This window comes from Oryzias latipes, chromosome 16 (genome assembly GCF_002234675.1).
Source record: "Oryzias latipes chromosome 16, ASM223467v1".
NCBI classification, from domain to species: domain Eukaryota; kingdom Metazoa; phylum Chordata; class Actinopteri; order Beloniformes; family Adrianichthyidae; genus Oryzias; species Oryzias latipes.
In genome coordinates this window covers 15117907-15141253 of record NC_019874.2, presented here as the reverse complement: position 1 = coordinate 15141253, position 23347 = coordinate 15117907, and the positions used below count along the sequence as shown (strand labels likewise).

At 36.8% G+C, this 23347-nt stretch overlaps 2 protein-coding genes and 1 long non-coding RNA gene across 4 annotated transcripts; 1 reads left to right on the top strand and 2 right to left on the bottom strand.

The window, feature by feature from the left end:
- Positions 1-881: 881 nt before the first annotated feature.
- On the bottom strand, positions 882-10101 carry LOC110016642 (sialic acid-binding Ig-like lectin 5). The gene is made up of 9 exons (XM_023964556.1): positions 9738-10101; positions 8997-9287; positions 6692-6943; positions 6316-6576; positions 6141-6216; positions 3182-3271; positions 2947-3048; positions 1217-1283; positions 882-1121 (listed from the first exon to the last, which is right to left on the bottom strand). The coding sequence occupies exons 1-9, from the start codon at positions 9958-9960 to the stop codon at positions 1086-1088; spliced, it is 1398 nt and encodes a 465-aa protein (XP_023820324.1). The 5' UTR covers positions 9961-10101; the 3' UTR covers positions 882-1085.
- A 4667-nt stretch (positions 10102-14768) lies between these two features.
- LOC101173970 (myelin-associated glycoprotein) lies at positions 14769-18010 on the top strand. Of its 2 annotated transcripts, none has more exons than XM_004078060.4 (11): positions 14769-14895; positions 15706-15787; positions 15885-16265; positions 16357-16653; positions 16767-16866; positions 16946-16981; positions 17073-17105; positions 17226-17255; positions 17456-17518; positions 17613-17640; positions 17716-18010. In XM_004078060.4, exons 2-11 carry the CDS (start codon positions 15742-15744, stop codon positions 17773-17775), a joined length of 1074 nt encoding a protein of 357 aa, XP_004078108.2. In that variant the 5' UTR covers positions 14769-14895; positions 15706-15741; the 3' UTR covers positions 17776-18010. The 2 variants fall into 2 exon arrangements, with proteins under 2 accessions (XP_004078108.2, XP_011483405.1); XM_011485103.3 differs by having other exon boundaries at positions 15690-15787.
- A 2513-nt stretch (positions 18011-20523) lies between these two features.
- On the bottom strand, positions 20524-21273 carry LOC101172272. Its single transcript, XR_177508.2, has 2 exons — positions 21222-21273; positions 20524-21096 (listed from the first exon to the last, which is right to left on the bottom strand). It is a non-coding gene; the product is annotated as an uncharacterized LOC101172272 (long non-coding RNA).
- Positions 21274-23347: the final 2074 nt, after the last annotated feature.

The following is a 23347-nucleotide window of genomic DNA, read 5'->3' as shown; positions in this document are numbered from 1 at the left end:
TGATAATTCACCTTTTACTTAGGAAAAGGAGGATAATGTTTTTTTAATCCACAGTTTGACAAGAAATCTCCCAACCATACCCAAGCCTCCATCTTTCTCCATCTTTCTCTGTGGTTGGCAAAGTAAAAGCTGTCTGCTCCATCCTGCCCAGCTTTTTCTCTTTGTTCGTTCTGGAATCACGCCGGTATTGTCAAGCAGCGGTTAGAAGAAGCTGACCAAATTTATGTGGAAAACTACGTCCGCCCTGATCTTCAAACCACTTTTAACCAACTTCAACAACTCCTCCACCTCCCCAGATTGACACAGAGGCTACAAACGAGCAGAAAACACAGCCCTTCAGTCAGTCCACTCTATAAACAATGAAAGGAATAATAAAAATAGAGATTCTGTGATCCACATACACCTTCATTTGATCCATAGGAACCCATTGTGTTTTTAAATTGTAATTGTTGTTTGCTGCTAAGCCTTTTTCCGTCATGATTTTGACATTAAGTAAAAGAAAAAATGACACCACCATATTTGCAAGTTTGTTCTTATCACAGCATGAGAACAAAACGCGCTTATTTGATGTTGTGGTGAAATTCCCGTGTCTAAAGTGTTCGAAAACACCTTATAAGCTGTATGTCTTCATATCAGTCAGTTTAAAGCTCAGCCTCCTGCACACAAAAGCCCTTTCATTTGTGCTGAAGTCAGCTAATGACAAAAGACCCACTGTGTCTGAAGATTTTTCACCCAAACAGTGTCATTTTTTAGTAAAATCTTTAATATTTTATGCAGCCATATTTATGACCTAATGGGGCCAACAAGATGGGAGCTTTGAAATGCAATGTACCTTTACTGCTGTGTGTTGTTATCCCACAAATTCCAAAGTGTTGTCAAGCTTATCTGAGCTCAGCTTTACAAGAATTTATTGATCTCCATTCATAATACACTATTTGATACATAAAGCAATGACAGCGGTAAAGCGTTATTAATGACAGGGAAGCATATTATTCTGAAGTCAACACGTCAGAGGTTAATATTTGAATTTGTCACAGCTGTCTTGATCTGGACTGGAAACTGTTGAACGACTCTTCTTCCTCTGGTCATGGGTTTGCATAAATTGCTTCATCCTCATCATTCTGCAAAGAAAACAAGAGAAAGTCTAAATCAGTTTTTTGCCAGGCAGTTATGACATTGGTTGTTCTGAGAGATGAAATAAGAAAGCTTTGCACACCTCCTTGTGCATAACTGATGAAATATTGTCGTAAATCTCAGAGTCGTGAGTTGACTCTTGATCAGAACTGACAGAAACAGAAACAAAAAAATGATTAAGATGCAGCTGAACGAGGCTACAACAAGCACATGAACTCTGATAGAGCCGTTATTGACTGAACCTTGTACTGGTGTAACACTCTAGGACAGGGGTGCTCATTACGTCGATCGCGATCGACCGGTCGATCTTCAAAGACATGAGGGTAAATCGCAGGCCAGCAGATAAATAGCCAAAAAAAAATAAAAAAAGTACTTCTAAAAAAAAGAAGAAAAAACGAAGAAAAAAAATAGAAAAAAACGTCTACAAAATCCGTCAGTGAATCAAAATCCTCACCGAGAAGTAAGGAACTTGATTGACATGCAGAATGGTCAATCGAACATCCTCTGATACGTACGTCACTGCATATGCGTGTTTAAATACACAGAGCGCATATTCTGTCACGAGAAAGTCGCTACTTGCCCCGCGGCACGTCAAGTCCCTGGAAGAAGACCACTCCGTTGTAGGTACCATACTGTTAAGCCTGGAACCACTGTTCGGGGTCTTTTCGACTGAAGGCAACGTCACACTACGGTGACCCCACCTACGTAGCGTCGAGATCTACAAATCTACACATTTTCATTCCACGTTCCCTTTTGTAACCTAAAGTTATCTTCCCTCATCAATTGTGTCTGACAATATTCTTTGTAAGTTTTATAAAGAGATTTTGCCACAATCCACTTGTTATTCCAGTTTAAGTCAGCCGTGGCTGAAAATGTTGTCAGCACAGCTAAATGTTGTTCTCTCTGGTCCATTCTGCCAATAATAAAGCACTGGGCGCACGGATTAAAAAAACTATAAGCGAACATGCATTCCATAATAATCATAACAATAATAAAGGAACGTTTAGAAGACAATCTCGCTCTATGTCCGAGCTCTGTTTGTTTACAACAGACTTCACAATATCTTCTTCTATGGTAGTATCATTATTTGTCCAGACCAATCACTATCTGACACGTCATCGGAACAACGTACAGCCAATCACATAAAGTGGCATCAGCATTTGTCCTAGGACCCCGAACGGGAGTTCCAGGCCGAACGGTTATGGTACCTACACCAAATAACTGGAGTGTTTCGCCCCGTAAGCCTCCTCCTGCTGCCTGCTCCATAGCTCCTGCCCTTTTCCGTGGCACGGAGCCAGCAGGCTAAAAAGCCATGCTCCCCCCTTGCACGGTTTACAAGAAAGCATGACATACGATAGTCGCTGCTTTCTGTTTTTGTAATAAAACGCCTCATCTGTTAATACAAAAGTGTCTCTGTGTAATCTTACTGTGTAGTTTTTTAAGTATCAGTACATAAACAATGTAATTTATTAATAGTTCATAATACTGTTAAACAGTGTCTTAGTCACAAATTACAATATATACATCCGTACACACACACACACACACATATATGTATAGGTCTATAAATGGGTGTGTATATATTTATTAATATGATCTCCACATATATACAGTACAGACCAAAAGTATGGACACACCTTCTCATTCAAATGAATGGGAATGTGTGTCCATACTTTTGGTCTGTACTATATATACATACACACACACACACACACACACACATGCACATACATATATATATATACACAGACACACACACAAAAATATATATAGGTAGATCTTCAAGACATAGTCGTCTCAAAAGTAGCTCACATGCCAAAAAAGTATGACCACCCCCGCTGTAGGAGCTCCAGGGCTCGATCTCTGAGGCGATCTCTGAGGCCTGTAATCCGGCTGAAGTCTGCAGAGCTACACCTTTTGGAGACAAAAAACACACACATGCATATATTTATATATATATATATACACACACACACACACACACACACACACACACACACACACACAGGTAGATCTTTAAGACATTGTCGTCTCAAAAGTAGCTCACATGCCAAGAAAGCGTGACCACCCCTGCTGTAGGAGCTCCAGGGCTCGATCTCTGAGGCCTGTAATGCGGCTGATGTCTTCAGAACTACACCTGTTTGAGATTAAAAAAAACAAAACACACACAATCCAAAATGAAAATAAAAAAAAAGTTTCTTTGAACATTTGCAAATACAAAAACACAAACCTGGCTTCAAAGTTAACTTGCAAAAACTGCATGATGATAACAAAATGAAATGGGCAAATAACTTGCTGTTTTTGTGTGTTCTAAAACTGGAGTCATGCATATGTGTTTTGATTAAGCATTAAACATGCATACAAAGGTTTAAAAAATGTTAAAATCAGAAAGAAGAAATCTGATTAAAACATTTTCTGCTATATTATATTATATTATTATATTGATCTTAATTTGTTAAGTCTTAATTTTGATCATAAGATCTAAAATAAGATTATTGATTATTTTTAATTTATTTTTAATTAGATTCTGTTCTTATTTTAGCCTTATTTTTTTATTTTTATAAATCTTTAAATTAATGTAGGCTTGATATGTATTGTTTTTTATTATTTTATGGTGTAAATGATGACTTTTAAAAAATATATAATTTTCCAAGAGCATTTTTTCATTTTAGTCCTTCTTAGCCCTTTTTTTTCTTTTCTTTTCTTTTTTAATTGTTTGGGACCATTAAATTTCTTACACAAGGAATATTTGATACACAAATATACGTGATATTCCGATCCCTAACACATCAAACCCTGATCAACTCGTCTCCTCCTACAACAACCTTCTTTCGGACTCTCTCAACCATCTCGCTCCTGTCAAAACTCGCCCTGTCTCCTTTTCCAAATCTGCTCCCTGGTTCACCCCAGAGCTCCGTTACATGAAAGCCAAAGGTCGCCAGCTTGAGCGACTCTATAAAAGAACTGGCTTAACCGTTCACAAAGAAACCTATACATCACATATCACTAGGTATAAGGACCTGGTTTCTACCACAAAAACAAACTATTTTTCTGAACTCATCTCCACAAACAAAGGCAACTCAAAAACTCTCTTCTCTCTGATGAACACTATTTTCAACCCCCCTGACTCTCTCCCTCCCCATTTCTTTTCCATTGAAACCTGTAACTCCCTCATGTCGTTCTTTAACAAGAAAATTCAAGTCATCCATCAACAGCTTAGCTCTTCTCTCCTCCCTCCCATCCCTGACTCTTTCTCTCTCAATCACATGTTTTCCTCCTTTCAACTGCCTGACCACGAGGAAATTTCCTCTCTCATCCTTAAATCCAAACCGACCACCTGTTCTCTTGATCCCCTCCCAACATCTTTAGTTATAGCCTGCCTCCCCACTCTCCTTCCGCTCATTGCTGCCATTATTCACTCCTCACTCTCATCTGGTACTGTCCCATCACTTTTTAAAACGGCAGCTGTTAAACCCATCCTGAAAAAACCCGGTTCAGATCCCAACGTATTCAATAATCTCCGTCCAATTTCCAACCTTCCCTTCATTTCCAAAATTCTAGAGAAAATAGTCGCCTCTCAACTCTATGATCATCTGAAACATAATAATCTTCTGGAACCTTTTCAGTCTGGCTTCCGCCCCTCCCACAGCACTGAGACTGCTCTGCTCAAGATCACCAATGATCTTCTCATTGCAGCTGATTCTGGCCTCCTCACCATCCTCATCCTCCTTGACCTGAGTGCAGCCTTTGATACCATTTCACATTCCATCCTCCTCCAAAGGCTCTCCTCCCTTGGTATCACGTCCATCCCCCTCCGTTGGTTTCAATCCTACCTCGCTGACCGCACCCAATTCATTCATCTTAAATCATTTAAATCTCAGCCTTCCTCTGTCTCTTCTGGTGTCCCCCAAGGTTCTGTCCTTGGTCCTCTTCTTTTCATTACTTATCTTCTTCCCCTTGGCAATATCTTCCGTAAATTTAATGTTAATTTTCACTGTTTTGCGGATGACACCCAGCTCTATGTATCCAGTAAACCTGACTCCTCTCTTCCACCCTCCTCTCTCCACTCCTGTCTATCTGAAATAAAAAACTGGTTCACCTTAAACCTTCTCAAACTCAATAGCGATAAAACTGAGCTACTTCTAGTAGGTTCCAAATCCACCCTCTCCAAAGCCACAAGTCTAACTCTTTCCATTGATTCATCCTCTGTCTCCCCCTCCCCTCAGGTAAAGAGTCTGGGTGTCATCCTAGATAGCACCTTATCTTTTCAGTCCCACATCAATAACATTACTCGGTCAGCCCATTTCCATCTACGCAACATTAATCGTCTACGCCCCTCCCTCACTGTCCCCTCTGCTTCTATCCTGGTTCACAGTCTGGTCACTTCCCGTTTAGATTATTGTAATTCTCTCCTCTTTGGTCTCCCACAAAAAACCCTCAATAAGCTTCAACTGGTCCAGAACTCAGCTGCCCGCATCATCTCCAGAACCCCCTCCTTCAGTCACATCACTCCAATTCTCCACCAGCTGCACTGGCTCCCCATAACCTCCAGGATCCAATTCAAACTCCTCCTGTTCACCTTTAAGGCCCTCCATAACCTGGCTCCTCCTTATCTCTCCGACCTCCTTCATCTCAAAACCCCCTCTCGTTATCTTCGATCCTCCTCCTCTGTTCAGCTCTCTGTCCCTCCCGCCCGACTCGTCACAATGGGAAGCAGAGCCTTCAGCTGCTCTGCTCCCAAACTCTGGAATTCCCTCCCTCCTGATCTCCGTAACATAGACTCTCTGCCTACTTTCAGGTCTAAACTCAAAACCCATCTGTTCATTTCTGCCTTCCCATCCTGATTCACTTTTTATTTTTTCTACTATTTTTATTGTGCTTTTAATGTCTATTTTTAACCTCTGTTTTGTAAAGTGTCCTTGGGTTTCTTGAAAGGCGCTTTAAATAAAATGGATTATTATTATTATTATTATTACAAATACACAATATCCTTTTTTTTTACTTACCATTTTATAACAACTCCCACAATTACTAAAAGTATCACCACCGCTCCTGTGACGATCAAAATGACCATCATTTTGCCTATCCAAACAAAAGTCACACAATGATGTTAAACTCTGCTTTTTTTCTTGACACAAGTCTAGTTCTCTGTGTGGAAGTGTTGGAATTCCTTGTTCTTACCGTCAGAAGGTACAGACAGGGAGAGGGTTGCACTGCCCTCAGTGTTTTTTGCCCAACAGCTCACAGATTCAGAGGATGCAAACTCAGCTACCGGGGCCTGAATGAAGAAGTTCCCCGCTTCCTTTCCTCTGGTGGCTTGCAGAAGTTTGTTACCCAGACTGAAAAAGACTATGCTGGCAGGATTGGAGTCCACCATGCAATTACACTGGATCAAGTTGTCCTCCAAGGAGCATGCAGATTCATTCTTAATTTCAGGGGCATCTGGAAGAATAAAGAAAATAAAAAACATCTTGAATAATTCTGATTGAATTTATGAATTATTTTTTTGCTTAAAAATGAAAGTCAGATTCACATGATATCTAAAAATGACACTCACATAACACATTGAGCTGCACAGGTTTGGACTTGACGTGCCCTTCCTCATTGATGGCCATGCAGTACAACACTCCTATGTGTCTAGAGACATTATTCACCTCGTGGAGATTCCCCTCAAACACCTGCCCACCAGTTTCATAAAGCCATTTATATCTGTTGATGGGGGGCTGAGCATCACTGGAGCAGCTGAGTTTGGCAGTGTCTCCCTCCTTTATGTTCGGCTCATACGAGACCAAGGCCTTTGCGGGAGCATCTGCAGAGAATTCGTGTTGTTGTTATCCTAAACAGTAAGATGCATTTGCTACTATGGCCGGGAAAAAGGAACTTCCTCCTAAGAGTGCTCTGTACATCTGAAAGTTTCATATTTAAAAAAATTAAAAATCATGTTTTCAGCTGTTAAATTTTCTTACCTGTGGGGCCAAATTTTCCTAAAGAAAATCATCTTCCCTTGGAAAACATGAGTTTAAAACCTTTAACAGGCACATGTCAAGTATATTTGGAACTAAAAGCTAACTGACAAAAATACATTGAAAAGATATTATTAAAGAGTATTTTTGTTTCTTAGAGGGATCACATGTTTGGGTTATTTTAAAATGATGTTTAAAAATAGGGAATATTTTGCTATTTTAGTTTTAGGAAAATGTAGCTGCAGCAGTAATTTAGTCTTTTTTCAGAAGCCCTGACTGCTCAATTTATAAAAAAACAAACAAAAAAACAATACAATTGAGTCAATGCCCTTTCACCTGATTCTAACTAATGAAATGCAACAGTTTTTTTTTTACAGCTTTAATGACTGAGATCTTTCCCATCGCACATTAATGCTTTTGCAGCGCTGCACAAACATGTATTTGTGGGTAATACAATAGAAGTGAACAGAAGATAGATAGATAGATAGAATTCTTGAATGAATAATCCAAGATAAATAATTTATGATACAGTTTAAGAATAGATTAACAGTATGACATAACCAACACTTGATGCTTAAAACAGGAGCAAACACGCAGCCACAAAGAACTTAAAGATCACCCAAGTTTTTCCAGGGTGGGTGACTATTAATCTTGTGAGACTAACTATAGTTCAGCAAGCTGCCACTGCTGTTCAGTGTTCAAATATACATTTGGTGGTCAAAGAGGTTCCACTGGGGTGAGAAGCCAAAACCAACCTCCACCATGCATGAGCACCTACATCCATCTATCTTCAATGGTAAGTGGCATATTCTCACAGTGCGCACTACCTTGATCAAGGCCCAAAACACTTTACTTTACACTTTCTTACTTTGTCACTTTACAGTCACAGTCCCATTCATCCATGCAGACACACATTCACACACTGATGGAGGCTTCGCTGCTCAACACTGGCGACAACCTCTCAGGAAATACTGATTCTTTAGAAAGTCAAAAGACCCTTGTTTCATGAAAAATTGAATATTTATTTTTTTTCTGACTTTTTTCTGACTACAAGGAAATTATAATCAAGAAAAGTTTTCAATGACAAATAATATTAGTTTGAGAAAACACGTTTTAGGGACTAACATGTTTTTTCTTAAAAAAAAGAATTGTTAAAAGACAATGTTTGTACCCAATTGGGGGATTTATATTATTATTATTTTTTGCTTATTATTTGACTTATTTCTAAGGGACCTGTTTCTACAGAACAAGTGTGGTTCAGTGTCTTGCCCAAGAAGACTTCAACACATGGGCAGGCAAAGCGGAAACTAAACCTGAGAGATTCAGGTGAGAGGTCGACCGCTCCACCTCTGCTCCACAGCCATCCTCAATTACAGAATGGTCCTGTGCGGAGTCAATGGCGGTTGCTGGAACCCCCATCCCAGCAACATTTAAGGGAAAGATTCACAGGACCACACACACTTGTATTCACTTCTAAAAGACAACGTTCAGAATCACCAGGGCGCCTGTGAAGCTTGTTTTTAGACTACAGCCCAAAGCAGGAGTGCCAAGAGAAAACCCACACATGCAGGAGGAAAAGATGCAAACTCCACACAGAGAACAAGCACCTGGGATTTGACCCTTCTCGCAGTATGTGAGGTGACAGAGTTAAACCAACACACCATTTTGTAGACCTGAATGACTACAAATAAATGTGATTTAAATGTCTGCACAGGTAAGAAACTGTGTATTTGCAAAAATACAAGATTGCAAATTCTAAGTAGTAATAAATCTGATTGAAGTATTGCGTGCACTAAATAAAAACACGTTGTTGCATTTGGACATGTCTTTTAGACACTTTTATGGGAGATTGACAGTTTTAGCGAACACTGAGTAAGTAATTTAGGAAAGAATACTTACATTTTACTTTCAGGAGCTTGGATGCATTACGCTGCATGCCTCCCTGGAATCTGACAGTACACTCTAAATTCTTGTTGTGGTCCGCGCGGTTCAAATGTAATGCCAGAACGGACGTTGCGTTCCACTGACCATGTTCAAGCTGTTGCGACCGAAAACTCTGCTCTCCATGGTGATTCCAGTTGAAGACTGGAGGATTGCTGGGGCAGGAGTGAGAAACAGAGCAGGAAGCAGAGACAGTCTGACCCTCCTTCAGCTCCTCTTTCACAAAGATAGAAACAGGGTCTGGTTCACCTGTGTTTGCAAGGGAGAAGATAGAAAGATCAGGGATAATTTAAAATGGTTATAAAGCTAAGATAGTATTCAGGAAGCAGTGTACAGCATGTTGGGAGATGGTTATGGTCCTATGGGAATAAAGACACGTCAATATGAAAGAGGAAATAAAACAAGCAAAGAAAAACATGTGGCACAATTGCAACTAACAGGTTTGGATTAAATAAACAACATAGAAATGCATCTGTAAAGCAGGGGATAACAGCATCATTTGGCTTCCAGTAGTAGCCTAAAAAAGAAGGAGTGTACAATCCTAGGATAGGTTTTTTCACAATTGCTATGGATCCATAAAGAATTTATAAAACTGGAACAAAGACGTGCCATGTGGCAGCTTCTTGTCTTTGCTTTCATATTTTACGTTCACAACCCATATTTTTAATTACAAAGTTTTCAGGCCTGTGTTTTACTTACTTGCCACTGAAATTAAGGTTGAGTTTTTCGAGTAAGAATATTTGTCATGGCCTTCGATTTCAATCCTGAAAAAGAAAGGTCCTACGTCCTGTTGATTGAGACGATCGATCTTCAGGGAACAATTCTTCTGCCTGACATCTCCCACCAGCTGAGTCCGACCCCGAAATTCCTCCAGCATTTCTGACTCTTCCGTGTGAACGATAAATTGATTGTCGGTGTTCATCCAAAACCCTCTGAACTCATTGATTTCCTTATCTGGATCTGAGTAATCATAGGAGCATGGGATCACCACACACGAGCCCAGGAGACCTTTAACTTGGGATGGTACCTCAGCTGTCCAGGAAGAGGTTTTAGTTTCTATAAAAAAAAATAGAATATGTTGGAGAAAAAAAGAAAAAATATAAATAAAATAAAGAAAGCTTTTTTGCTGTATGCAGATTATAAACAAAATGTGTCATACCTTTAAGCCAAATGCACAAAAGAAACAGGAGAACATTAGAAGCTTTCATCCTGTCTGGTCAGAAGCTAATCTGAAAATAAAAGGACACTGGGGCTATCATTTCCCTTTTGTCTTAGATGACTGATTAAGTTTCTGTTCCATTTTTTTCACAACCCGGCTTTGGAACTCTGTATTTGACTCTCTATCCTCTGTTTGTTACGTCAGAATACAGCAATCCCCAATGACAGCCCTCTTTGGTGTCATCCGGACAATCACTCCCTCTCTCCTTGGTCAGAGGATCTTGGAGCTTTTCTGACACTACTTGCCCGGACTATTCTGATGCACTGGAAAGATCCTTGCCCACCCACTCATTCACAATGGCTAAAAGACTAAATTTCTTTAATTAAGCTGGAAAACATCAGACATTCTCTTAAAGGATTTGGATTTAAATTTTCTGAAATTTGGTCACCTTTTTTGAAACATTTAATGTCCTTGACCCTAAAAACGACCCAGTGATCTTTCATATAGTAACAGGTATGGGGTGTTTAATGTCTCTGTGGACATAGATTGGTAGCACAGTATATTGTTTGTATACATTTTTTATTCAGTTATTTATTTATTTGTATTTTTTATTTATTCATTTTTTATTTATTAATTTTCTCTTTGTCATTGTGGTTTTGAATTGTGTAATTGTATTCTTGAAACGTTTGTTTTTCCTTATTTGAAAAATGTCTAAATAAATCATGCATAAATAAAAGAAACCTAATCTGAAAATAAAAATCATTTCCCTTTTGTGTTATATGACTGGTTAAGTTTCCGTTCCAATTTTTTCAAAGCCTTGTACGACATTACTCAGAAAATCTAACGTTGGTGAAGTGCTGCGATACATCAGATGAGTCTGTCTGCTTTCTATTGAATATGGCTTGCATTTTTGTCTTAAAAGACACAAAAAACCCACAATAAAAAATGATGGTAATGGTATTTTCCACCAGCGTCACTCAACACCTTTTAAACCTGTAACATGAGTAAAAAAATCTACCTTGTGATGAAAAACATCAAATGATGGAGATAATTGTAACACATTTGCACATTTGCATCTGAGGAGTTTGCATGCATGGATTTTTTACGGGGACTCCCGCTTCCTCCCACTGTCCAAAAACATGCTTCATAGGTCATTGGTTAATCTAAATTGCTCCTAGGTCCTAGTGTGCATGGGTGTGTGATTGTGGCCGTCCAACAGACTGGCGATCTGTCTTGGGTGTCCCCTGCCATCACATCAGTGGCCGGGATAGGCTCCAGCAGCCCTGTGACCCTGAAAGGGAACAAACTGATTAGAAGATGAAAGAATATATTTCTAAACCACATTATTAATTAGATGCTAAAGTCGTAGAATGAGTGATTAGAAATGTTTTAATTTCTTCCTCGGTCTGTATTCTTCATTTACAAATCAGAGTAAAAAAAAAGTTTTAGAGTGACTAAAATTATTGTAAAACATAAAAACCTTTGTTAAAGTTTTGTGGTGGTTCAAATTTGCTTTATTTTTGTATAATACTTTTTTAAAATCATATTGACATTTTACATACATACATAGTTACATACATAGAACATAAAGCAGTTTAAGCTTAAATGAGTAAAAAAAAAAAGAATTTAATTGAAAGGGGAACGCAGTTTGCACAGCAATGTAAACATCTGTATCTTCACAATCTCCTTATATGTATACAAATAATTGCGAAATAGGTTATTTAAGGGTGTGGCTGATAAGAATATGAGAGAGAAGTATACTGCACAAATCAAACAGCGTTATGCCATTTCAGCAAACAACTTCCCTTTGAAAAATATTTACGTTTACCGGACAAGTGTTCCAGCAGAGGCCGCCAAAAAACCATAAACATTCCATCATCACCCTTTTAGCCTTTCCATTGGTAGGATTTTGAAAACCACACTACTTTGCACTACTGAGTTACAGTGGGAGGTTCCTCTTTAATGCAGTTAAATACATTTTAATGCTAATAACAGTTTACAAAGTAATAGACTTGTTCTTATCTGGTAGTTTGTTTGAGGGTGGCAACATGAACTGATCCAGATCTTTGTACAATTTGCATTTCAGAAAACGAAGAAGCTTTATCACAGACTCATGGTCCATTTTCAACAATAAACACAAAAAAACCAAAAGACTTAAGGATAAAAATAGTACAATGACAAAAGTATAAAACCCATGAAATAAAAGTTTAAAAACAATAAAATAACTAAGTATTCTTAAACGTAAAAAAAAATTAAAACACCTACTGACTAGAAAACCTAAAAATTTATTAAAGACGACCGTACCAAAACCTCATAAAACCTAATAAAAAGGGGGCTGGTATCTAAAAGTGCTGTACCATACTGTACATTGATGAGTTAAAATAATTTTATTTGAAGAGTTATGACGATAAATAAAACCATAGATAAAATGTCTTAACCCTTGTGCTATCCTAGGCACTTTAACATTGGGAGTTAGGTCATCTAGACCCACTAGACAGTGTTCTGAACCTTTTTTCTTCAATGATTTGTGATCTTCACTGGTGTCCATGGATTACATGAAATCTTTCCACCTTTAACCACCTTTGTCATGGTAGGGAGAACACGTCAATGTTAGGTTGGGGTCATCTAAGATAGCACAAGGGTTAATACAGCTCGGAGAGTATTAACTCTTACACCAGCAAACGAACTGCTTGCGCTGCACCAACATGGCTGTTTAATAAAATCCTTAGGGCATCGTTATAGGCAACCTGTAGCTTCCTTGTGCTGGATGCCCTATAATTTGTCCACAGGTGGGCAGTACACAGTGGTATGCAGTAAGTTTTGAATCTGAGGATTTTCAGATTTTCAGAACATGAATAAAACCTGCGTGCAAGCACGTTTGCCTGAGCATATAAAATGCACTGGTCTGTGGATATCATCGTCATCTGTAAGTATATCGTTGATGATATGACCAAGATATTTTACTTTGTGACAGACATCAAGCTCAGAATCAGAAAGTTTAAAAGCAGGAAAATTCAATACAACATAATCCCTTGTACGACAAATCATGATCGCATTTTTACTGGAATTTTATAAAATATCATTCTTAAAACCAAATTTGGAACAGATGTTAATAAAAGTTGTTGCAATCAGGAACTGCCGAGGCTAAAAACAATTAAATCATCTGCATACATCAGAAGATTTAGTTTAAAACCACCAACCATACAACCGGTATTACAGGCATCCAGATCTATGTACGGTACAAGTTAAAAAGAAGTGGGATAAGACCTCCCTGTCTTACCCCAATGGTCATACCAAACGGGGAAGAGACACCTGATCCCCACCTAACCATAATTTTCTGATGGGCATACCAGAAGGCTAGTGGTCCTAATATACCAGGATACACCCCGATTTTTCATTTTCATAGAAATTATGATGTGATTTACTTTGTCGAAGGCTTTAGATGCATCTATAAAACAAACAAGTACAGATGAATGATCTTGTATGAACTTATTAACAATTACTTTTGGTGCAAAAATGCAAATGTGTCTCCCATGTGGAGCTTCAAAACCAAACTGATTATCAGCAGATAAGACAAAATCATTAATTGTTTGAGATTAAAATAATTTCAAATACCTTTAAGAGGACATTGGTTAATGCCATAGGTATTGGCGATGCAGTCAAGCTTCCCTGTCTTGTTTTTATAACAGGCACCATCAATACAGATATCATCGAGTTAGGTAATACCCCATGAGTTAAAAAGCCAGTAAAACAAATGACAAGAAGCCGAAAAATCCTCGGGCTGGCCTATTTAAGATACTTACTGGTAATGTGATCTGGGCCACATGATTTGTTATCCCTAAGCACCTTGATGGCATCAGACAGATGGTGTGAGGTTACTCCAATGCTTACTTTACTCCGTCCCTCTATTTTAAATGCTTCACTTTTAACACAATAGAGTAAGGTGAAGTAATGCTGTCTCCAGAGCTCTGCTTTGTTGTCTGCACCTAATACGCCTTCAATCGTGCCTGGTAAAAAGACGTCTGACAAGGTTTCACCTCCTTCCAGAAGTCAAATAATTGTTGTTTAACAGTTTTTTGGTCATCGGGTCTACCCTTATGTTCTGCTTATTCTTACATATAAAGCGAGCATATTTATAACGTGCGTTAGTCTTTTTTTTTTTTTGTGTTCAAAAACTGTCCCTTGTCCAAGTTTTCTAAAGTCTTAGATCTAAAGTCTTTTCTAAGAGAGAAGTTTAAGATTTTTGGGCAATTCCATTAACGGTCCATGTAAGTTCAGGTTAATGGTTTGCCATAAAGGTGACTCATGGCATCCTCTCTTGTTTATGTAAGACAATAAAGCAGTTTTTCACAACAGTTGCCTAGAAAGAGTGAGCAGATTGTATAGAATTTTTACAAAAAGATTCATATTAATGTCTTTGCATATATTACGTTTCATATCCCTCTTTTTGTTGGGTGTTCACAGGTCAAATCTAAAAAAAATTCTAAATACAGTGCTTTTTCCAAATATGAGCAAAGCTGTGGGGAGACCACACCTTTTCTTTCTGCACTAGTAACTTCGCTGTCCCTCCATCTGCTTTCACTTTATCCACATCCGTACTTCAACCGCCAAATATGCGTTTGACATGTTGTCATTCTGAAGGGGGTTCCTGTGGAGAAAGCAGCAGCTTTTGAGAGGACGGCAGCTTCAGGAGTTGAGGTTTGTTGCCAAATTATTTTCATATATATTTATATGTATATATATTATGTGTACATTTACACATGTATATTTCCAGTACTGTTTAACCCATGATAAAAAAAAACTTTGCTAAAATTGTATTATAATTTTTGATTTATGCAAATATACACATTTTTTAAACCTCTTTCTAAAACTCTAAAGCCTTTGCTACCTTTGAAAAATATTTGCTTTTTACTTGGAAGACTTTTTAATGTGTAAACTTTTAAATTAAAATAAAATATGAAAATATGTCATCAAGCAGACGACTCTTACCTAACATAGCACAATTAAAATAACATTTAGGCGTTTTTTTGTTTTGTTTACAGCTTAGTGACTTGTTTATAGTTGCTAACTTGCTTTCCTTCTTTTCTCTCTATTGAAACAAAAAAGGAACTAGAAAAAGCAGCACCTATTAATAGTTATGTTATTCTTTTCAGTTGTGGTTGTTGGGAGTAAGACCCATTTATCATTGCTGCAGGAAAGCTGTAAGCTTCTAGCATTTTTATTTATTATATCGTTGCTTATTTCAATATATGCCAATTATTATTGAGCTGGCAGATAAACTGAATTAGTTAAAAAGTATAATGAAACATGAAATAATCTTGAATGCACACTGATGAAACCATGTTAAAACTTTGAAAACAGACTGACCAGATTGGTTAAGATTCACTAGCACAGCTGTTAGTCTATGTTTTGTACTGATGGCAGATTGTCCTTTTAATTGCCTTGAAGAAAAAAAACACAAATTATGATTTAATTGGTCTGCATTGATGCAGGTTTTATTTTCTGAAGCTTGTTATAGTGGAGTCTACCACATCAACACGAAGAATGGACAAACTTGATAAAACTCTGATCAGTTCACTGCTTTTGGCAGGTAAACAACTTATCACTTCTTCAATTTCTGTCATTTTGAAACTAGGTTTCTAATCTTTTTTTGATCTTTCCTTTCATCTTCTATAAATCTTATTCAGGTCTATTTAGCATTGCTTTTAGCGACACCTGGAAGGCAACTGTCACAGAGCGTCTGGATGCCCTGGTAACCTCCTGCGTTGTGGTGCCCTGTTCTTTTAGCCATCCTGGAAAACCCCTACCATCTTCCAAACTCCGAGGCATCTGGCATATTTCCACAAAAAGAGAGGACGTGGTCTTCAATGAGGATCACACAAGGATCTTGGACGAGTACAAAGGTCGAACAAGGATGCTCGGGCTACTTGGTCAGAACAACTGCACCTTAGAAATAAACGATGTGAAAGATCACGACAATGGCCCTTTTTGTTTCCGGATCGAACTAGTGAAGTCAGAGGGAGAGAAGTTTTCCTTTGTCGAAGACTGTGTTGACCTCACAATGCAACGTATGAAAACAACTTTATTGCTTTTTTTTCTACAACACTTCATACGTTTAACTAACCTGTTTTTTTTATTTTTGTTTTTTTACATTAATAGATTCCCCTCCAGAAATCCAACTATACCCGTCAACGACAGCATTAGAAGGAAAAGCTTACACAGCTACTTGCAAAGTCCGCCACACCTGCCCATCATTCATGCCTAAACTGTCTTGGAGTCGGGGAAAAGCAGATCAGATTTTAGAGAGGCATGAACAGCTGTCCCCTGGAAACTGGATGATGGAGTCTGTCCTAACTTTTATTCTTGAAGAGAAAGATGATCACAGTGAGCTGAACTGCACAGCTGTATTTCACGGAGGAAAGACAACTACAAAAACCTTACATCTTTATATAAAGCGTAAGACTTGTTCTGTGTATTCTTTTTCCTTCCTCTCCAAATTGTATTACAATTGTCAATATATGTCCACATTTGCAGAGCCTGTTAGCCTCACACTTAAACTCTACTTGTAGGTGCAGCAAACTACAAGAACATCATCATTCCAATTGTTGTGTTGATTGTGACTGCTGGAGTCATTGGATTGGTCTCAGCTTTAATTGTGAAAAAATACAAGTACGTAAATCAAATGTGGAATAAAAACATAGACTTAGAAATATCTCAATCTTAACGTTTTGTTTTTTTTCTTTCAAAGACAACGTATTATTGAGCTCCAGAGTCAGGAGGGGAGGTAAGCGATGCTGTGAAGTCATTTCAATAAAAGTGAATGATTTTTTTTTTTTTTATATTTCACAAAGATTAAAGTGTCATTTAAATTTTAGCGTTTGGAATCGGATGTCCAGACTCTCCCGAAGGTGAATCACGCATACACAAAAAGACACACACACTTCTACTTTTACAAAATGTGTTTCTTTATAGAAATCTTGTTAACAACTAGCAGTATACTTACTTTTTTTTTTCAATAACAATTTCAGGTTTCGATCGAATGCCCCACCATCCAGGAGGTAATTGATGTTTAAGAAGTTTTGAATTCTTAAAATAGAAGTAACACAAGATTTTCATGTGTGGAGATGCTATAGTTTGAATATTTGAATAATAGTTATAACAAGTCTACATCACACATTTTAAAAAAAATGTTTGGTTTTGTATATCCAGTAGCTTTAAAACATTTTATAATAACTATTTATTTTGTCTGTTTTAACAGTAGACAAAGAGGAAACGTTGCTGAACAGAAAATCTTCAAAGCTCGTGTACCTTCCCCCAAAAGGTACTTAATTTATAAGGAAGTCATTACCACGTTTTGGTTGATCATGTCTAACGGATTTCTTATTTTCTCCCTTGTTGCTGTTAATGGATTTTAGCCAACCGAAAAGCAACAACTACCAAGAGGTATGTAAGCATTACAATGTAAATTATCAATTTGTGTGACTTGAATGTGTTTTATTTGATCTTTGACTTTAACAGGACCATGACGACGACGACTACCAAAACACAGCGGACCTCAACATTTACGGAAACGTGTGAGGACCAACTTTGCAGAAGCAACTTCAAAACAATCACAATTATCTGATGAAATTATAATAACTTTTATGTAAAAATTCAATTTTAGCAATGCTCAATTTACTATAAAAAAGTGCTTTAATTAATACATAGCTGTGTGATAAACTGTAATGTGAATTTTAATTTTCATTTTTTTGGGCGGGTGATTTTATGATTATTTTATAGCTTTTTTTTTCTTTTTTTATTTACAGAACATGTATATTGAAAAAAATTATTGCAAAATAGTAAAACAATTTTTCAGGCTGAGAAAAAAAAATCTTCCTTTGAAACTATTAAATTGTAAAAACTTAAAGATGTACATTTTGTTTTAGCCTTTAATATCAGGGTGTCGATGAAGCTTCTCATTAATCCACATGACGTTTTGGAGTTGAATCACATTATCTGGACTTAAGGTCTTCATGATAGATAAAGCCACTTGGATGAGTGGTGAAACATTTAAAAAAAAGAAGACTTTGAGTCCCGATGCCAGTATTTAACTTTAAGACATCAATTTCCTTTTATAACTAAAAAAATCTAAACATGTGGGAGAAGAGTTTCAGTTAGATGATCACCTGCCCCAAAACAAAATCACTTACATCAGTGTGCACTGGCTGTAACATATTGAAATTAAATGTACTGAAACATTTTTCAAAAGGATTATGTTTTAAAAATCAAAGGAGAACTGGATGAAGATGGATAAGTGTGGACAAGATATTTGAAACAAGTTAAAAATACTACGTTTAAGTGGTACTTTATCTAACTGCAATTTTTATGAAAGTTGATGAGTTTACAAAGTTTGTTGATGTTTGCCTTTGATCCATTGCAATCATACAAAGAAGGACTTGTTTTTTTCTCATTTTTTTATCATTCTGTTCATGTGATTATTACAGGTGCTTTTAAAGTCAGAGTGAAGTTGATTCTTTATTCAATAAATCCGTTGCACTATGAGAAACAGTGATGGTGTTTTGTTTTTTGAAAATCTAGTAAAGGACTGACCTTTCTGTTATTTCCTTTTTCTTTTTCAAGGAAATGTTTTTTTTATTTCTTTCCAGTGAAAGTTTGCATGCGTCTATTTAATCTTGTCTGAAACATTTGCATAATTTCTCTTCCTCTATTTGGTGAAGATAACGGTCTTAGAATACATTTCTGAGCAAAAGTATTTTTAATTTGAGTTTTACTGGTTTTCCAGTTTTTTATGCTGATGACGTGATAGAGTGTATCTAAAGTTGAGCGGATTCTGATTAGTAGTTTTGTTTTTCTGTGGAGTTTTCTAGGCAATAGGTCTTCCTGCTCTTAAAGTTTTCAAGTTTTTTTTTGTACCCAAACATTAGTAAACAACAGTTTATGTGCAGAATTAGTATAAAAATGAAATTACTGTCTTTTTAGTTCCTTTTTTTATTAACAAACCCACTGTGTGGGCAGATTTCCCTCAAACGTCTGTCTGTTAGACCAAGTCAAGCAGAACCACCCACACAGTTTTAGTTCAAAGTGTTTAAAACTCTTGAGTATAACTTGTGAAGATTCTTTAGTCAAAAGAAAAAGTCTCACAAATGAAAAAAACAGACAATGAAATTTATTAAATTGTTGTCAAAATGACTTACTCATTAGCATTTAGGGAACTTTAATGTCTTGGAAAGCACCATGGATAAAGTAACTGAAGTTTTACAATCTACAGAGAGATATAACAGAGTAAAATTGCATTTGTAGTAGAATGTTGTAACATCAGTGCTTCAGCTAGTGACATTCTGTTTTTAGGGTTATATTGAGGCATGTGTCCAACCCAAGTGGATGTTTCTGGAAATTTGGTTTAACAAGGTGAGAATAATACTTATATTACTGTTTTTCCAAGTACAGTGATGATCTGCTGGCCAGTTTAGTTTCACATCCCTAAAAAAAAAAAAAAGATTCTAATCGAATCCACTTCTGGTTTAACCTATTTGACAAGTCTTTAGGAAAAAAATGCAGATTATTTTCCATGTAACTAAAGTTTCCAGAGGACATAAAACTGCGTAAGAAGTGCATTAAGGGACCTTTTTGTCACATATTTACTGATTTCGTGTCAAACACCCTCTTTCCTTGTGCTGCTTTCATGTGTGATGGTAAATGACCAAAAAAATTCAATAACAGTCTTTATGTTGCTCTAATATTTATACTTTGTGGATGAACAAAAAGACAAAAAGTGATTAAAAATGTAGGCCCTTTACACAAGGATGTTTCAAATATTATATACATATTAGACTCTTTCTGTAAAACAACACAACTCACACAGGTCCTCATGAATTATTATTGATATGCTTTGATTTGTAAAAACATTGGGCCAAAGTACGAAATCCACCTATACTCAAAGCAACTTTTATTGTTCAAGGTTATTTATTGTTTTTGATTTTTCATTTTGATTTTCTTTAGTTTCTGACTTTTAAACTACTTTTACTTGTTTTTATTTGACCTCTTTTAATATTTAGTTTATCGTCTCAAGCATTTCTTGATAAACATTAAAGCTTCTAACAAATTATGACTCATTTTTACTTAACAAAATGTGTAACTTTTTTAAATGTGTTTTTTCTAAAAATGTTGAGATTAAGAAGAAATTGAGGCATTTGTTTGATTAGAAAAGTGGAGAATGTACTCCATCCCGATGGGGGATATTTAAAAACACACACAAACATGAAAAAAAAAATTACATTTATACATTTATATTCATCATGTCAATAAAGTTGAAAGAAATGATCAAACTGGAAACAAACACTTGTATTCATAAATGTAGTTATTTCATCTTATTTCTTCATGGTTAGTGCCTCAAGTTAATAAAAAAGGAAGAGGATTCACTCTCCATTTGGAATGTGGTTCTATTTTTTTTGTTCTCACTTACAAGGGAAAAAAAGGAGGGCCCAAGCAGATGCTTTTTTGTAGCAGACAACTCAGGCAACAGCATCAAAGTGACAAAATGAAGAATCCCATCTGTCGCCATTTTCTTGCTGAATCAATGCAGGGATCACACTGTCCGGTGAGAGTCATTCATGAGTTCTGATCACCAGTAAAAGAAGGATTTAACATATTGTTTGCATACATGTGGAAATCTCCCATCTTTTGATCAGCCAGGTCCATGTAAGGCATGCTGCGATTGAAGTGCAATTTCTTCATGGATGAACTTTGTTTCCTGTTGATGCTCCAGAGCTCCTCTTTATATTTAGTCAGAAGGTCCTCCAGCTTGACTGTGTCCTCCTTCTGCTGTCCCCAGGACTTTTTCTTGAGAGTATCAGCAACGTAGTTGGCGGATGCCAAGTTTCCCATTGTGAAAAATATGAACTGCAGATAAAGATTTTTTTAAATCAAAGAGGAAAAAATATCAGTGAATGACTTTTATATATAAAGTGATCAAACATGACTGTAATATGGAATAAGCAATTCATAGAAATTGCGATTTACTGTACCTGGAAGTTTCCAATGGTGTCCTGTCTTGCTGACACTTAAGATCTAGTGCTGAGAAAACAGTGGGGAACCTGGTTAATTTAAGACATTCTGGTTGGCCAACAGAGGAAGTGAGGTGTCCAACATGAAAGGAAAAAATAATTAAATCAGGCAAAGTTTATTGGAAAACAGTCAACTGTTGGTGAACAGTCCAGATTAAACTTAAGATCGATGCTGCTAATCAGCAATCAAGCAGTTTCCTGCTTCATTCAATGGCGCTGATGGGATTTGAATAGGTCAATAACAAAGAGCGTTTTAAATGTCAACAGGTTTCAGGTTAAATCAATGATATGAAAATACAGGAGTGGGAAGCAGAGGAGGGATTTAAATGTTCCATTCATTCGTTTCATTATTTTCAAAGTAATTTCATGCTTTGGTAATTGTTTTTTTCCCCTTCAATCTACTTTTTTCTACCAGTAAATATAGTGGAAAGAAAAAGAATACCCAAAGTCTGGAAACCCCATAAGACTTTTTACAACTTTCTTCATGCTTTTAGCCCTGCATAAATCCATGAATACTGGCTTTATTTTGTCATTTTATTAGTTTTGTTTGAGCAGAGGCCTGTAGAATACGATGTCCAGACTCTCCCGAAGGTGAAACATACACATACACAACACACTCAGAAAATTTCACCTTAAAAAATGTGTTTCTATGAAGAAATCATGATTTTAACTATCCAATACACAACGGCCATAATGAGGTATAGAACGTGTTTTGTTTGACCTTTGACTGCCACAGAACCCAACTGACTACCAGAACAGTAGACACCCCTGAGGGATTCTTCGTTTTTTTCCCCAGAACCTGTTTTTTTTTTGTGTTTTTTCCCCACGTAGAAGAAGAGTCTAATGGCAGGGATGCCCAGTTTAGCCTAGTCTATTTAGTTTAGTTAAGCTATTACCCAGAATTCTGTAACTTCATATTCTTTAATTTAATTTAATGTTTATTGTACAATTACCGATATGAAGCCCGTTGAGACGACTATCGTTGTAATATTGGGCTGGTTAGATAAACTGCATTGAAAAAAAGCATGCCTCAGCATTTACAGAAACATGAGGAGCAACTCTGCAGAAGCAACTTCAAAATAAACACAATAATTGAGCATAGCTAATATAGAATTGTTTTTACTATTATTAATTTTATTTTAGCTATGCTAGAAAATATTTTTTAAGCTATGCTAAAATAATTGTGCTTATTTTGAATTTGCTTCTGCAAAGCTGCGTTTCCCATTTCCGTAAATTCTCTTTTAGCAATGCTAAAAGGCTTTTAGCAGCTTCTTTTATTAAACACTCGTCTTTTGATCATTACATTGCTAATAAACTTTGATTTAAATCCATTATCAGAACACACTGAAACCCTTCTGGGGTCACGGGGCTGCTGGAGCCTATTGTTGGACATTGAATTTGCAGGGCCACACAATCCCACACATGTTCATATACACACACAACTAAGGGAGATTTTAGAATGATCAATTAACACATAACGCAGTTGAATTTGCAAAGTTCGTTGCTGAATGTCGGAGATATACATTTGTTTCTGTGCTCCATTGCAGTTACATTAAGAAAGACTTTATTTTCTCACAAAGTTACTGTCTAAGTTTATTACCATTCTGTTCATAGGATTATAACAGGTGCTTTTAAAAGTCTGAGTGAAGTTGACTCGTTTTTCAATAAAATCTTTGCACTATGAGCAACAATGGTGGAGTTCTGAGTTTTAAGAATCCAGGAAAGGACTGACCTTTCTGTCATTTCCTTTTTCTTTTCCAGGGAAGGAGGGTCTTTTATTTTCAGAAAAGGGAGTTTGTGTGCGTCTATTTAATCTTGTAGAAATGATTTGCATAATTTCTGTTCCTCTTTTCGTTGAAGATACCTGTCTTAGAATAGATTTCTTAGGAGAAGTACTTTTCATTTTACTGGTACTTTTTTCCGTTTTCCAGTTCTCATGCCAATGACTTGTTATCTAAAATTTAGCACATTCTGATTGGTAGCAGTTTGTGAAGTTTTCTAGGCAATAAGTCTTCTAACTCCTAAATAAAGATGTCGTTTTTTTACCCAAACTCTATGACTATATGTGCAGAATTAGATGCAATGAA